We start from the raw sequence: 16159 nt of genomic DNA, 5'->3' as shown, positions 1-16159 counted from the left end.
TCCACACTGCCTTTGAGTTATGTCGACATAACGTCGACAGAACTCAGCAGTTTTGTTGACGTATGTAAACCTCATTCTACAAGGAATAACGCCTTTTGTCGACAGAGTTCTGTTGATAGAAGGCATTATTGCATCTACACTGTCCTTTGTGTCCACACTGTTATGTTGACAAAGCAGCTTGCTTTGTTGACAGAACTGGATGTCGTCTAGACGCTCTTTGTCAACAGAAGCTTTGTTGACAGTATCTGTTGACAAAGCTTCTGTCAACAAAACCCTGTAGTCTAGACATACCCATACTGTTGACAAAAGGCGTCTAGATGACATCTCAGTCTACATAAGAGTGTGGACGCAAAGGACAGTGTAGATGCAATAATGCCTTCTATCGACAGAACTCTGTCAACAAAAGGCGTTATTCCTCGTAGAATGAGGTCAACAAAACTTCTGTCGACAACACTTCTGTCGTCTAGACATACCCTCAGAGACAGCACCTGGGGCTACTCTGAGCGCTACACCAAACTGTGCAGGGCTGGGTCTAGGAGGAGCTGTGGCCACGGTGGGAAAGCTGGTGGGACTTGCTTAGGTAGGGCCAACTCTCTGTGCAATAATCTACCCTACCTTGTGCAGAGTATTCTACCTCCTCTTCCCTCTCCCCCTCCTGCTTCTCCCTCTACAGCCTCCCCATCCCGCCGAGGCCCTTGCACCCATAGTGGTGGGATCCACAGAGCCCGGCACCCCTCCCAGCCCCAGCCCTGAGCCTCTTCTCCCCCTTCCTCTCCCTTCCAGCTCCTTCCTCCCCACTGCAAGGTTCTCAACACTGTCACTCTTCCATCCTTTCTCCTCCCCTCTCCTGGACTCCTTCCCTAGACTTGTCCCAGTTTCTTTGACCCCACAGTAAAACTGTAGAGTGTTTTCAGAACAAAACGTGCCCTTTCTTTTCATCAGCAAAGGGAGCAGTGGAAAGGATGTGAAAGGGGAGTGGCAGCAGTAAGGGGTCAAGCAGAGGTGCAGGGGAGTGTGTCACTGGTCCCCGGGGAGAAGCGCTCCCTCAGGGCCCCCTGGATGTGCCTGGCCCCCTGACATGCCTGCTGGATGACAGTTGTCTGCAGCTGCTCATAGGCCCTTCCTATGTGGTCAGCCTCCATCCCCCATCGAAGCAGGAAGGCCTGCCCCTTCCCTTCACACATGTGCAGGACCCAGGATGTAGCCATCACACACGGGAGGTTGTGCTGCCTGAGATTCAAGCAAGAGAGGAGGCATCTGAACCGCACCTCCAAGTGGCCAAAGGTGCCCTGAACAGCTGTGTGGGCCCATCTCAGCCTGGCATTGAACACCACTCGAGGGGGGTTGAGGTGGCTGGTGTAGGGCTTCATGAGCCACGGTTGTAGGAGGTTGTAGGTTGCTTCCTCCACCAGGCAGAAGGGTATGTCCACGGCCCCCACCCTGCTGGTGCAGTCAGGGAAGGAAGTCCCTGGGTGCAGCTTCTGGAACACGCAAGAGTAACGGATCACACCTGTGTCACACGCCTTCCCCGACCACCCTACTTAGATGTTCGTGAACTGGCCCCGGTGGTCAGTCACAGCCTGCAAGACCACCAAGAAGCATCCATTGTGAGACAGGGTAGATAGAGGTACAGGGAAGGATGCATGGACAGATGGGTGGGTGGGAATGGGAAGATTAGATCCGGTTGCAGCTAGAACTACTTCAAACCCGTCCCCAATTTTCCAGCCGTAGTGGCCTCGCGAGTCAGGACAAGCAACGGCACCAGTTGCTTCTCTCCTCTGAGTGACCTTTGTGCCCGTCCCAGCCCCGGTGAAACCTCCCACCTCGAGGGGTTCAGGTCCCACTCCCACCCCCAGATCCTCACTGTGCATGACATCACTGAACCCAGATGTCTTGTGTGAATGTGTCAGGACCCGAATCTTTTGCAACTTGACTTTATTACGAGCTAACTATGGAGCAGAGAACAGGGCTGGGGAACTGAGTGATATGCAGTAGGGCAGGGGAGCTGGGCAGCAGAAGATCAGAACTGATGTTTGATGGGCAGCAGATCAGCACACTCATCCCGGAGTTCCCCTCCTGCCGGGTTGGCCGCCTCTGGGACCGGGTGTGTTTGATAGGGGTGGTGGATGCTCCAGGGGGCCAGCGGGTGGGGAAGGCCCACAGAGGGCAGGGCCAGGGGTGTCTCCAGCAGGGATATGCAGGTGGATGTTACGGGAAGGATCTCCCATAAGCCGGCCCTCACACTGGGAAGAGCAACAACCCAGCCATTCCCTAGCCAAGGGGCTGCCCTGTACCTGGATCTTAAGTCTCCTGCCTCAGTGCTAATGGGTTCGGTGTGACAAGAATAGAAGAATAGCTGTGGGAGGGGACTGCAGCTTGCAAGAGCGGGGAAACTCAAGCTGGGCTGTGGGGCATTCAGCCCCTCTAACAAGCAGGCCTGATGTCTGGGAGTATCCAAGGCACAGGAGCGAGGCAGAGCCGGGCTGTGCAGTGACCCCTGGGAACGCTCAGGCTGCGGCCAACCCATTTGATTCCGGATCCAACCGATGAAGGCGGAGACTCTCATGTACGTGCCAGGGGTAATCCCATCTATTGATACCCGGGAGACGATGCCCTGGGCTTTTCCATCGCACACCAGGGGGCCGCCGGAGTCGCCCTGCAGAGCAAACCAGACCACAGATGGAAAACGGCTCAGGGAGTTGTTTCTCCACTTCTGACTGGCTCAGTGACACCCCGATGCCACCCAGTCCCTCCTTGGCCCCTCACAAGCCCAGCCCACTTGTCTCAGCCCAATCACTGACACACTCCCTCGGAGTGGTGATGCACTAAACACTTCAAGCCAGGGGCAGACTTACCTTTGCAGTATCTCCGCAGTTCTGTGGGTGCCTCGCACTCAGCATGGTCGCCGGGTCATAGTAATCATACTTCAAACAATTGTCATCCTCCAGCACCTCCACATCCACCTCCTGCAGCACGTTGGCCGCAGCAATAGTGCGACCCCAGCCAGCGACACTGCACGCTGTCCCGGGCTCCACCCCTTCACCGGGCTCAGGCAGGGGGATGGTTTTTACATGGTCATTCAGTTCGGCAGGCTTCTCCAGCTGTCACACGAGAAGGGTGAACATGAATCTCAGGGTTCCACTAAAGGGAAAAGGGATGAACATCACCCCCAGCAAAACCTACAAAAGACATTTCTTCTCAAGCATGTTGAAGGGATAAAGAACATGCGGGTCGGGGGGATGGGATGGGATGGGGGTGATACCTGCAGCAGTGAGGGGTCACTGGGGGTGGGGGATGGGATGGGGGTGGTACCTGCAGCAGTGAGGGGTCACTGGGGGTGGGGGATGGGATGGGGACGGTACCTGCAGCAGTGTGAGGTCACTGGGGGTGGGGGATGGGATGGGGGCGGTACCTGCAGCAGTGTGAGGTCACTGGGGGTGGGGGATGGGATGGGGGCGGTACCTGCAGCAGTGTGAGGTCACTGGGGGTGGGGGATGGGATGGGGGCGGTACCTGCAGCAGTGTGAGGTCACTGGGGGTGGGGGATGGGATGGGGGTGGTACCTGCAGCAGTGTGAGGTCACTGGGGGTGGGGGATGGGATGGGGGTGGTACCTGCAGCAGTGTGAGGTCACTGGGGGTGGGGGGATGGGATGGGGTGGTACCTCCAGCAGCATGATATCATTGTTTAAGGTATCCCTGTTGTACTGCGGGTGGGGAATCTTCCGACGCACGCAGATACGTTGTTGGCTCTTTTCCTGTTTTGTGACGTTGTGGGCTCCAAGGATCACCGTGATCTTGCTGTAAAAACCAAGAGCTACGCATGGGCCGTTGGGGGCAGGATTGGACGTGCGTTGGGGGATGAGCACACGAGGTTCCCACTTTTGCACAGCGACCTGGGGGGCACAGGGCAGCCTGGGGGTTCTCAGACCGAGATCTCAGACTCAACCTCTGACATGGAGGAAGATCCATGCCACTTGAGAGCCATGTGAGCTCCTGTCTGGGCAGGGCCTGGGTCTGGCTGGCTCAGGAGGGGGGAGGGGTGCCAGGAGTGTTTCTCTTCGGGGGGCAGCAGAAGCACAAAGCCCCTGCCCAGTGGGGTGGCATCCCAACTTCTCTCAGCACCAGCCCCTTGTGCTGCTGCCCTGAGCTTTTCTCCCCGTTGTCCCCATAGCCACTGGGTCTCAGTCCCCCTGCACTCTGTGTATCTCCTTGCCAGATCCACACAGATGGGTCCATGCCCAGGCCCCAGCCCAGCGTGCTGCAGAGCTGCCCTGGGGCTGTGTACCCTCCCTGCCCCATGCTGAGCAAGGGGCCAGACCCCAGCTGAGTTCACTGCCCACAGCCCTATTGATTTACCCAGCGCTGGGGCTGGGCCGTGAGTTGCACTGGCCCCTAGAGACTCGCTGAAACCCCGTGAGCATGTGAGACCCTTGGGCTCTGCTCCCCCAGCCTGGCCACCCCCTGCCCCATACACCAGCACTAGAGCTCCTGGCTCCCCCTCTCACGCTCATCCCACCCACCCCCAGGGCCCAGCCCAGAGGCACTTACCCTTCCTGGCAGTGAGCAGCCGTCAGCACAAAGTTCTCCGCCACCAGGAACCCGCTGCAGTAACGGTATTCTCCACGTTTTATTTCCAGATAGGCCATGTAGGGCCGGGAGTGGGGCCGGGCTTTACACCTCCTAGTGATCCCATATTCAGGGGGAGACCAGGTTCATACACAAGGTCCCATCCCTATGGGAGCTGCACAGCCTCACCTCATGCCCCCTAGCATGATGCTCTCCCTTCAGGATCCCTGGGCCTGGATCCCTGCCCCCTGCTTCACTCTGCCCCACACAGGGCCCCCTATTGGGCTGAGAATTGGATATACAGCTGTGATCTTGCAGGGGGCAGAAGTGAGAGCTAAACATTGTCCTGAATTCGTGGCCTTGGGTGTTCACCTCATGCCATACTAGGCCAGGAGGACTTTATCTCCAGCTCAGCGACAGCTTCTGTGCCTCTCCCCTGGCTCTGGAAATCTGCCACTTTCCCCTTTCTCCCTGGTGGTCATGGGAACAGGAAAAGCAAGGTGTGTCCTCATATGCGCGGGGGCTGCCCTCCCTCTCCAGAAACAGGGCTCCTCCATTGCAGGTTCCCTCACCCGCAACTCCGCACCATCCCCTAGCTGGGTCCGGGGAACCAGCCATCATCCCGGCAGAAGCCTCTCACAATGGGCAAGTGCCGGGATGTGCAGTCAGCCCGGAGAGCTCCCCTCTAAGATCCCCATGGGACCCCGTCCCTGCGTACTCACCGGCCCCGGCGCTTAGCAGCATCACGACCAGGACCAGCATCAGTATCTAGGGAAATCAGCACAAAGGGATTTATAGAGCCAGGAGCAAAATCTCTGGTGATGGGCCAATCAGACCTTGTAGGGACCCTCAGAAACCTCAGCATCAGGCTGCTGACAGGTGAGGGCCAGGATTTAGACACAGGAGAGCCTGGTTGGGCAAAGGCCCCCCTCACCACGCTTCCCCACCCAAATGGGAGCAGAGGTACCTTTTCTGAAGATCTTTGGTGCCGCTGGGTCCTTCTCTGCTGGGCTCTGCGGCTGTGTCTCTGCTGTCCCTCCTCCCCGACTCTCCTCCGGACAGGGGGGTGCGTCTCTACTGGGACGCCGCCTCTTCACTGGGCATGTCCGGAGAGTCAGGAGAACCGATCAGCAGCACGGCTGGGAAATGTTTATTAAGGGCCTGACCGAATCTCCTCTCAACACGCCCCTAAAACCACAACCCACCGAGGTGCCAGCAGGAGAGAGGTGTGGGTGGCTGGGTGGTGGGGTTAGTATCACTCCATTAATCCAGATCGGCCCAGCACCCGGGCAGGGGTTGAGGGCTGTGGTTGGGGGTGCAAACTGGGAAGGAGGAATTGGGGTGTAGCAAGGTGCTCTGGGCTGGGATTGAGGGGTTCAGAGGGTAGGAAGTGGGGGTGGGGTGGGGGGCCTCGTGTTTGTGGGAGGGATGGCTCTGACTGGGGTGAGGCTGGCCACATGTTTTGGTCGAACACCGGAGAACTGTTCACTCTCGAGGGAAGGGTGGAGATCAAGCCCCATTAGGGCTCCCCCCAGCCCATGGGTGCTCCCCTCAGCTTGCGTGGCTTCATTTCTTGTGCCTGCTGAACAATAAGGGTGGACTAGAAAAGGTCAGGTAGGGGGATCCTGTCTGCCCCCTCCCCTCTGACACCGCAGCATTAACCACCTGCCCAAATTTCCTCTCCTAGCTCCGCCGCTGCATGGCTGGCTACTGCCTGGCTGGAGGGAGTGGGGGGCCAGAAGACAATATCTCCTTGGAGGAAAGAGCCCCATGGGAAAGTCCCTCTGGGATGGGGCATCCTCACCTGAGCATGAGGGACCTGCCTGGAGCCCAGCACACCTGGTGCCAGGAGCATCTTCAGCGCCAGCATCCTATTGGTGGAGAACGCGGGCGCAGGCTTGGTTCAGTTCCCCCCTTCCTAACCCAGTCGTGTCTCAGAGCAGTGAGCAGGGGATGGGGAACTGGTTTGGGGTTCCTGGTGGGCGGCCACAAAGCCCAGGGCAGACATTCCCCCAGAGGGTGGGGAACAGGAGCCGCCCAGCTGGTGGAGCCATAGGCGGTGCAGATACCAGACACAAGAAGGGGGCATCACTCACCTGCCTTCCTCATCAGGTACCAGCCCAGGGACCCGACTCCCAAGGCAGCGATGAGGCCCACTGCTATCACTGTGGTAACAGCCTGGCTCTGGGCTGGGAATCTGGAAATGCCCCAAGACAGACTGAGCTATGGAGCCCCCCGAAACTTTGTGTCCCGTCTGCCTGCTCCCTGGGGTAGCATCGCCCTTCCCCCACCAGTCTGCTCCATCCAGTAACCCATGTGGCCGTCTTGCAACACTGCCCCCTCCTCTCTGCCCCCCCAGCCTGCTCTCTGTTTCCTCCCTCTCTGAGCAAAGCAAAGCCCCTTGCCACGTCCCCCTCCCACAAGGGTGGATTTTCCATTTGGCCACCGGCACTAATCCCCAGCAGCACTTGGCAATTGGGGCTCCCCTGTTCCCCAAACCACTCCAGCCACCCCTGCTCATGGTTGGGACCAGGGCGTGTGGGGGGCTCATCCAGATCTCCTCTGAGAACCAGAGGCACCCAGCAAAGAGGGGCCGGCCCCTGTGCTCTGACCCCACTCCCTGGCAGAATTTCTGGGGACTCCAGGCAGAAAGAAAGTGGAGGGGACCCCACTTGCTCCAGCCCAGGGTCCCACTGCACTGCAAACCACTTCTGCCTCCTCCTAGTGCCACTCTCTGTCCTCCCATCCTGGTGCCCCCCAAAACTCCCTCCCTGCATTTCCAGCCTCTTATCTCCCCACCCCTTGTGTCTATGCTCTTCCCATGAGTAGGTTCCCCCATTCCCAGCCTCACCCCACTGCTCCCCATGCCCCCCAGTACTCACCCCAGGTCACGCTCAGGGGGGTGCTCCCCAGGCTGCCGTGTCTCACCACACACAAAGCTCAGTAAAGGAAAATCCCTTCTTCCGTGGGGCAGGAACAGCCCAGTAAAGTTTTAATAAACTCCTGCTCCTTGTTCCCAGCTGTCTCTGTTCTAACGTGAGTTCCCCTTAGGGGAGGGTTTCCGTGAACCCAGCAGAACAGCCCCAGCCACTTATTCCACAGCTGTGATGTTTGAGAGGGACTAGCTGGAGAGACAGGACTTTGTACCAGGCGGGAATAGGAGACACAGCGACAGTCTGTCTAAACGACACCCCTTTTCCGAGAAAGGGATGTGGTCTAGGCTCATCGAAACTGAAAATGAAGCTGGCATCTGAATACAAATACCAGGTTAACGGACAGTGCTATGCACAAGGAGGTGTGTCCCATGAGCTTGGACGCTGAATGGGGCTGGGCTTCGGGCACCGTGTCCCCTGGGACGACTGACCGTCTCTCTGTGTTCTGTATAGATGGACCAGCTGTCGGAGGGAGGGGGACTGCACCACCTGGGATGGCCTGCCGCACCCCACATTTCCTAGGGCCCCCGCGTCCCATGGCCAAGTCCCAGCGACAGCACCTGGGGGTACTCTGAGTGCTGCACCAAACCCTGCAGGTATGGGCCAGGAGGAGCTCCGGCTGCGGTGGGAGAGCTGGGGGGAGCTGCTAGTGCAGGGCCCCTCCCTGTGCACTGATCTCCCCTCCCTTGTGCAGAGCGTGCTGCCTCCTCCCCCTCCAAACTCTGCTCCCTCTCCAGCTGTCGCTCCTCCTCCCACTCCCTCTCCCCCTCCCGCTTCTCCCTCCCCACCCTCCGCATCCTGCCGAGGCTTCCACAGCCATGGTGGTGGGATCCACAGAGTCCAGCGCCCCTCCCAGACCCAACCCTGAGCCTCTCCTCCCCCTTCCTCTCCCTTCCAGCTCCTTCCTCCCTCCCTCAAGGTTCTCAGCACCCTCCTTCTTCCACCCTCTCTCCTCCCTTCTCCCAGCCTCGCCTCAGTTTTGTTGACCCCAGAGTAAAAATGCAGAAGGTTTTCAGAAGAAAAGTGCCCTTTCTTTTTTCATCAAGAAAAGAGGGCGGGGGGAAGGGAGGCATAAGGGCTGGGTCGGCAGTGAGGGGTGAAGCTGGAGCCCCCAGAGGACGGGGAGAGAATCACTGGTACCCCGGGGAGAAGCTCTCCCTCAGGGCCTCCTGGATGCATATAGCACCTGCTTATAGGCCCTGCCTTTGTGCTCAGCCTCTACCCTGGCAGGAAGGCCTCCCCGTTCCCTTCACACATGTTGTGCAATACCCAGCACGTAGCCATCACACACGGGAGGTTGTGCTCCCTGAAGTCCAGGCAGGTGAGGAGGCATCTGAACTGCGCCTTTAAGCGTCCAAAGGTGCGTTCAACAACTATGTGTGTCCGGCTCAGCCTGGCATTGAACACTGCTCAAGAGGGGATGAGGTGGCCGGTGTAGGACTTCATGAGCCATAGCTGTAGGGGATGGGCCGCTTCTTCAACCCGGCAGATGGGCATGTTCACGGACCCCAACCTGCTGGTGCCATCAGGGAAGAAAGTCCCCAGGTGCAGCTTCTGGAACATGCATGAGTTACAGATCACACCTGTGTCACACACCTTCCCCAACCATCCTACTGAGATGTTCATGAACTGGCCCTGGTGGTCAGTCACGGCCTGCAAGACCACCAAGAAGCATTCCTTGTGAGATAGGGTAGATAGAGGTTTAGGGATGGAAGGCTGCATGGACGGACGGGTGGGTGGGAATTGGAAGATTAGATCTGGCTGCAGCTAGAACTTCTTCAAACCCCTCCCCATTTTTCCAGACGCAGAGGCCTCAGGACTAAGGACAAGTCACGGCACAATTTCCTTTTCTCCTCTGAGTAACTTCCGTGCCCCTTCCAGCCAATGGGGAAACCTCCCACTTCGAGGGGTTCAGGTCCCACCTACACCCACAGATCCTCACTGTGGATAACATCACTGAACCCAGGAGTCTTAGCACCCACCCAAGAGCATTAACCACCAGCCCAGCCTCCCTGTCCGCTCCTGGCATGGGCAGGTCCAGCCGCTGCTCTGGTGGGCAAAGTTGGATGCATCAATGTCTGGATCTTTTGCAACTTGCCTTTATTACTGGCTGGCTGTGGAGTAAGTAGCAGAGCAAGGGAGCTGAGCGAAATGCAGCCGGGCAGGGGACTGGGGCAGTAGAGGATCAGGGCTGATGTTTGATCGGCAGCAGATCAGAACAGATGTCCCAGAGTTCTCTCCAGCTGGACTGGCTGCGTCCCGGACCGGGTGTGTTTGGAGTGAGTGGTGGATGCTCCAGGGGCCAGCATGGAGGGAAGGCCAAGAGAGGGCAGGGCCGGGGGCGGTTCCAGCGGGGATGTGCAGGTGGACATTACGGGAAGGATCTCACACAATCCGTAACTCGCCCGGCTCACACCGGGGAGAGCAGCAACCTGCCGGGTCCACACCAGGGTTTGGCTCCTCACGAACATGGTCCAGCTGCTCCCTAGCCAAGGGGCAGAACCGAGCCCTGAACCTGGATCTTTAGTCTCCTGATGCGTTGGGCACGACCAGAACAGAAGAGTGGCTGGGGGAGGGGACTGCAGCTTGCAAGGGGGAGGAAACTCAGGCTGGGATGTGGGGCATTGAGCTCCATTGCCGATGAAGCCTGACACCTGGCACTCTCCAAGGCACAGGAGCGAGGCAGAGCCGGGCTGTGCAGTGACCCCTGGGGGGACTCAGGGCTGAAGCTGACTCATTTCATCCTGGATCCAACTGATAAAAGCGGAGACTCTGGTGTACATGCCAGGGATGATCCCACTTATTGATAGCCGGGAGACGATGCCCTGGGCTTTTCCATCGCACACCAGGGGGCCGCCGGAGTCGCCCTGCAGAACAAACCAGGACATGGATGGAAAATGGCTCAGTGAGTCGTTTCCCCGCTGCAGACAGGATCCAGGACACCACGATTCCCCCCAGCCCCTCCTTGGCCCCCTCACAAGCCCAGCCTGCTTGTCTCAGCCCGATCACTGACACACTGCCTCAGAGCGGAGATGCAACAAGACCTTCAAGCCAGGGGCAGACTTACCGGTACAATATCTCCGCATTTCTGTGGGTGCTCCGCACACAGCATGGTCGCCCGGTCGTAGTAATCGTACTTCAAGCACTTGCCATCCTCCACAACCTCCACGTCCACCTCCTGCAGCACGTTGGCAGCAGCAAAAGTGAGGCCCCAGCCGGCCACACTGCACGCTGTCCCGGGCTCCACCCTTTCACCGGTCTCAGGCAGGGGGATGGTTTTCACAAATCCATTGAGCTCTGCAGGCTTCTCCAGCTGTCGCACAGGAAGGGTGAACATCAATCTCAGGGTTGCACTGAAGGGAAAAGGGATGAATGTCTTCCCCAGCAAAACCCCCCAAAGACATTTGCTTCTAGATGGGATAAAGAACACACTATGGAAGAGGGAGGGTATCGGGGTGGTACCTGCAGCAGTGTGAGGTCACTGGGGGTGGGGGATGGGATGGGGGTGGTACCTGCAGCAGTGTGAGGTCACTGGGGGTGGGGGATGGGATGGGGGCAGTACCTGCAGCAGTGTGAGGTCACTGGGGGTGGGGGATGGGATGGGGTGGTACCTGCAGCAGTGTGAGGTCACTGGGGGTGGGGGATGGGATGGGGCGGTACCTGCATCAGTGTGAGGTCATTGGGGGTGGGGGATGGGGTGGGGTGGTACCTGCAGCAGTGTGAGGTCACTGGGGGTGGGGGATGGGATGGGGGCGGTACCTGCAGCAGTGTGAGATCACTGGGGGTGGGGGATGGGATGGGGTGGTACCTGCAGCAGTGTGAGGTCACTGGGGGTGGGGGATGGGATGGGATGGTACCTGCAGCAGTGTGAGGTCACTGGGGGTGGGGGATGGGCGCTGTACCTGAAGCAGTGTGAGGTCACTGGGGGTGGGGGATGGGATGGGGCCGTACCTGCATCAGTGTGAGGTTACTGGGGGTGGGGGATGGGATGGGGGTGGTACCTGCAGCAGTGTGAGGTCACTGGGGGTGGAGGATGGGATGGGGTGGTACCTGCAGCAGTGTGAGGTCACTGGGGGTGGGGGATGGGATGGGGTGGTACCTGCAGCAGTGTGAGGTCACTGGGGGTGGGGGATGGGATGGGGTGGTACCTGCAGCAGTGTGAGGTCACTGGGGGTGGGGGATGGGATGGGGGCGGTACCTGCAGCAGCATGATGTCATTTTTTAAGGTCTTCCTGTCGTACTGCGGGTGGGGGATCTGCCGGCGCACGCGGATGCGTTGTTGGCTCGGTTCCTTTCGACTGAAGTTGTGGGCTCCAAGGACGACCGTGATCTCGCTGTGAAGGCCAAGAGCTACGCATGGGCCGTTGGGGGCAGGATGGGACGTGCCGAGGGGGATGAGCACACGAGGTTCCCACTCTTGCACAGCGACGTGGGGGGCACAGGGCAGCCTGGGAACCTCAGGCCGAGATCTCAGACTCAACCTCTGACATGGAGGAAGATTTATGCCTCTTGGGGGCTGTGTGAGCTGCGGCCTGGGCAGGGCCTGGGTCTGGCTGGCTCAGGAGGGGGGAGGAGGCATGAGGAATTTTTCTCTTTGGGGGGCAGCAGAAGCACAAAGCCCCTGCCCAGTGCGGTTGGGATCCCAACTTCTCTCAGCACCAGCCCCTTGTGCTGCTGCCCTGAGCTTCCCTCCCCGCTGCCCCATGGCCCCTGGGTCTCAGTCCCCCTGCGTCTCTGGATCCAGCTGGGAGAGACACACACACGGGTCCATACCCAGCCCCCAGCCCAGTGCCCTGTAGAGCTGCTCTGGGGCTGTGACCCCTCCCTGCCCCACGCTGGGTAAGGGGCCAGACCGTAGCTTGGCTCCCTGCCTGCAGCCCCATTGATTAACCGTGTGCTGGGGCTGAGCCGTGGGTTGCAGAAGCCCCTAGAGACTCACCAACAACCCCAGAGTAAGTCAGACACCTGGGCTCTGCTCCCCCAGCCTGGCCACGCCCTTCCCCGACCCTCACACAAGCACTAAAACTCCCAGCAACATCTCTCCCGCTGATCCCACCTGCCCCATATCCCAGCCCAGAGGCACTTACTCGTCCTGGCAGTGAGCCGCCGTCAGCACAAAGTTCTCCGCCACCAGGAACCCGCCGCAGCGCGTGTAACTGGCTCCACATGGTCGTTCCAGACAGGCCATGTAGGGTCGGGAGTGGGGCCGCGCTTCACACCTCCTAGTGATCCCACATTCAGGGGGAGACCAGGTTCATATACAGGGTCCCATCTGTACAGGAGCTCCACCGCCTCATCTCACCACCCCCTCATCATGATGTTCCCCCAGGGGGATTCCTGGGCCTGGATCCCCACCCCCTGCTCCTCTCTGCCCCACACCAGGTCCCCCATGGGGCTTAGGACTGAATGTACAGCTTTGAGCTTGCAGCGGGGGAAGTGATGTCAAAAGCCCCCAGCGAGATCTAAACATTGTCCTGATTTTGTGGCCTTGTGTGTCCCCCTCATGCCACATTGGGCCAGGAGGACTTTATCTCCCGCTCAGCGAGGGCTTCTCTGCCCCTCCCCTGGCTCTGGAAATCTGCCCCTTTCCCCTTTCTCCCTGGTAGTCAGGGGAACAGGAAAAGCAAGCTGTGTCCCCATGCTCAGGGTGGCTGCCCACTGCCAGTCTCCTGAAACAGGGATCCTGCATTGCAAGTTCCCTCACCCCCACTTCCACACCATCCCGTAGTGGAGTCCTGGGAAACAGCCATCATCCCGGCAGAAGCCTCTGACTCTGGGGAGGAGCCGGGATTTGTAGCCAGCCCAGAGAGTTCCCCGCTTTCCGTGCATACTCACCAGCCCAAACGCTGGCGAGTCTCTGCATCAGGTCCAGGATCAGCATCAGTACCTAGGGAAATCAGCAGGCTTTGTGTCTGAGCCCTGGGGGATTGATAGAGCCAGCAGCAAGCTCTCCAGTTGTGGGCCAATCAGAGCTAGCAGGGACCCTCAGAAACCTCAGCATCAGGCTGACGACAGGTGGGGGGCAGGTTTTCGACACAGGAGAACCTGGGAGGGCAAAGGCCCACCTCCTAGCACCCAGCCCCACCCAAATGGGAGCAGAGGTAGCTTTTCTGAAGATATTTGGTGCCACTGGGTCCTTCTCTGCTGGGCTCTTCTGCTGTCCTTCCTCCCCAGCTCTCCACCACACAGGGAGCTGCGTATCCATCGGGATGCTAACTTCTCGCTGGGCATGATCAGAGAGTCAGGAGAACGGATCAGCAGCACGGCCGGGAAATGTTTAAAAAGGGCCTGGCTGAATCTCCCCAGAAAGCTCCTCTAAAACCACAATCCACCGAGGTGCCAGCAGGGCAGAGAGGTGTGGTCAGCTGGGTGGTGGGGTCACTAACAGTCCATTGACCCAGACCTGCCCAGCACCCAGGCAGGAGTGGAAGGCTCTGGCTGGGAGTGCCAACTGGGAATGTGGATTTTGGGGTGTAACAAGGTGCTATGGGCTGGGATCGAGGGGTTCAGAGGGTGGGAAGGGGACACATGGTGGGGGGCCTGGTGTTTGTGGGAGGGAAGGCTCTGACTAGGATGAAGCTGAGGATCAGGAGTTTAGGAGAGGAACCAGGACTGAAACGCAGGAGTTCAGAAGGCAGGAGGGGGATCAGAGCTGGGGCAGGAGGTTAGGGCCGAGGGTAGGACTCAGATTTGGGGGCTGGTAGGCTGCACCTCAGTTCCCCACTAGCTGCACCCCTGCAGCTCCCATTGGCCATGGTTCCCAGAATATGGGAGCGGCTTCCCCGGCTGCTCTAACATGTACGAGCCACGTGTTTTGGTTGAACACTGGTTACTCTGGAGGGGTGGGTGGAGACCAAGTCCCTGTAGGGCTCCCCCCAGCCCTGGGGGGCTCCCCTCAGCCTGCGTGGCTTCATCTTCTGGTGCCTGCTGAGCAATAAAGGTGGGCTAGGGCGGGTCAGGTAGAAGGATCCTGTCTGCCCCCTCCCCTCTGTCATCTCATCATTAGCCACCCGCTGAAATGTCCACTCCTAGCTCTCCTGCTGCATGGCTGGCTACAGGCTGGCTGGTGGAGTGGGGAGGGGAGAGACAATATCTCCTTGGAGGAAAGAGCCCCATGGGCAAGTCCCTCCGGGATGGGGCAACCTCACCTGAGCATGAGGGACCTGCCTGGGGCCCAGCACACCTGGTGCCAGGCGCATCTCCAGCACCAGCATCCTATTGGTGGAGAACGCGGGCGCAGGCTTGGCTCCATTCCCCCCTTTCTAACCAGGTCGTGTCTCAGAGCAGCAAGAAGGGGACGGAGAACTGGTTTTGGGTTCCTAGTGCCGGGCCACAAAGCCCAGGACAGACATTCCCCTAGAGGGTGGGGAACAGAAGCCGCCCAGCTGGTGGAGCCGTAGGTGGTGCAGATACCGGACTTGAGAAGGGGGCATCACTCACCTGGATTCCTTATCAGGTTCCAGCTCCTAGCCCAGGCTCCCAGGGCAGAGAGGTGGCTGCCAAATACATTCTCCATGGTAACTGTCTGGACCGTGGGCTGGGAATCTGGAAATGCCCCAAGACAGACTGAGCTATGGACCCCCCCCCCCGAAACTCTGTGTCCCTCCCTGCCCAAGACACAATCCCCCCCCCCCCCTCCTCCCGGCCTGCTGCCTGGGCTAGCATCACCCTCCCCCGCCGGTCTGCCCCATCCACTAACACATGTAGTTTTCCTGCAACTCTACCCCCTCTTCTCTGCCACCCCCCAACCTGCTCTCTGCTTCCTCCCCCTCTGAGCCAAGCAAAGCCCCTCGCCACCTCCCCCCTCTCCCGAGGGTGGATTGTCCAGCAACTATACCCAGCAGCACCTGGCAATTGGGGCTCCCCTGTGCCCAAACCCACTCCAGCCACCCAGGCTCCTGCTTAGGAGCAGGGTGGGAGTGTGGAGTACACACACAGAGCCCCGTCTGAGTCCCAGAGGCACCCAGCAGAGAGGGGCCATCCCTGTGCCTTGACCCCACCCCCTGGTAGAATTTCTGGGGACTCCAGGAAGAAGGAATGGGGGGGTACTTGCTCTGGCCCAGAGTCCCACTGCAGTGCAATCCACCTCGGCCTCCCCCTAGTGCCACTGTCTCTCCACCCATCCTGGTGCCCCCCAAAACTCCCTCCCTGCATTTCCAGCCTCTCATCCTCCCACCCCTTGTGTCCACGCTCTTCCCATGAGTAGGTGCTTCCATGCCCAGCCTCACCCCACTGCTCCCCGTGCCCCCCAGTACTCACCCCAGGTCACGCTCAGAGGGGTGCTCCCCAGGCTGCTGTGTCTCACCACACACAAAGCTCAGTAAAGGAAAATCCCTGCTTCAGCATGGTAGGATCAGCCCAAGAAAGATTCAATAAACTCCTGCTCCTTGTTCCCCTCTGGCTCTGTTCTAACGTGAATTCCCCTTCGGGAAGGGTTTCTGGGAGCCCATGAGAACAGCAGTGAGTTTCAGTTTTGCTTTGTGTAATTACTTACGTTTAACGGTATGCATAAGAAAAGAGCGGGGGGGGGGGGAGTTTTTGGATCTTTACCACTGCTGGGCATACAGACCAGCCGATGATAAACGCTGTTTTTTCTAAATATCTTACAGCCCCTTAACAGCAGTGAGTTTCAGTTTTCCTTTAGTATAAAGGAAATTAGT

At 59.0% G+C, this 16159-nt stretch overlaps 2 protein-coding genes across 2 annotated transcripts; both read right to left on the bottom strand.

The window, feature by feature from the left end:
* Window positions 1–1937: 1937 nt before the first annotated feature.
* Window positions 1938–7679, bottom strand: LOC142821352 (uncharacterized). The gene is made up of 8 exons (XM_075912247.1): window positions 7449–7679; window positions 6663–6763; window positions 5534–5662; window positions 5289–5334; window positions 4549–4680; window positions 3663–3798; window positions 2856–3101; window positions 1938–2656 (listed from the first exon to the last, which is right to left on the bottom strand). Exons 2-8 carry the CDS (start codon window positions 6673–6675, stop codon window positions 2021–2023), a joined length of 1338 nt encoding a protein of 445 aa, XP_075768362.1. The 5' UTR covers window positions 6676–6763; window positions 7449–7679; the 3' UTR covers window positions 1938–2020.
* A 1922-nt stretch (window positions 7680–9601) lies between these two features.
* On the bottom strand, window positions 9602–15924 carry LOC112547190 (mast cell protease 1A-like). Its single transcript, XM_075912236.1, has 7 exons — window positions 15759–15924; window positions 14940–15044; window positions 13335–13386; window positions 12587–12721; window positions 11698–11833; window positions 10567–10812; window positions 9602–10366 (listed from the first exon to the last, which is right to left on the bottom strand). The coding sequence occupies exons 2-7, from the start codon at window positions 15013–15015 to the stop codon at window positions 10217–10219; spliced, it is 795 nt and encodes a 264-aa protein (XP_075768351.1). The 5' UTR covers window positions 15016–15044; window positions 15759–15924; the 3' UTR covers window positions 9602–10216.
* Window positions 15925–16159: the final 235 nt, after the last annotated feature.

This window comes from Pelodiscus sinensis, chromosome 30 (assembly GCF_049634645.1).
Source record: "Pelodiscus sinensis isolate JC-2024 chromosome 30, ASM4963464v1, whole genome shotgun sequence".
In the NCBI taxonomy this organism is placed as follows: domain Eukaryota; kingdom Metazoa; phylum Chordata; order Testudines; family Trionychidae; genus Pelodiscus; species Pelodiscus sinensis.
This window is presented reverse-complemented; position numbering and strand designations above follow the sequence as displayed.

Bases quoted from the DNA above. Each gene is read 5' to 3' on its own strand.
- LOC142821352 (XM_075912247.1), bottom strand. The intron at 5,335-5,533 runs GTACCTCTGCTC...TGATTTCCCTAG, and splicing joins ACCAAAGATCTTCAGAAAAG to ATACTGATGCTGGTCCTGGT. The intron at 3,102-3,662 runs GTACCACCCCAT...CTCGTGTGACAG, and splicing joins ATGATATCATGCTGCTGGAG to CTGGAGAAGCCTGCCGAACT.
- LOC112547190 (XM_075912236.1), bottom strand. From the start codon at position 15,015: ATGGAGAATGTATTTGGCAGCCACCTCTCTGCCCTGGGAGCCTGGGCT. The intron at 13,387-14,939 runs GTGAGTGATGCC...TGATTTCCCTAG, and splicing joins GAACCTGATAAGGAATCCAG to GTACTGATGCTGATCCTGGA. The intron at 12,722-13,334 runs GTGAGTATGCAC...TGGGATCACTAG, and splicing joins ACTCGCCAGCGTTTGGGCTG to GAGGTGTGAAGCGCGGCCCC.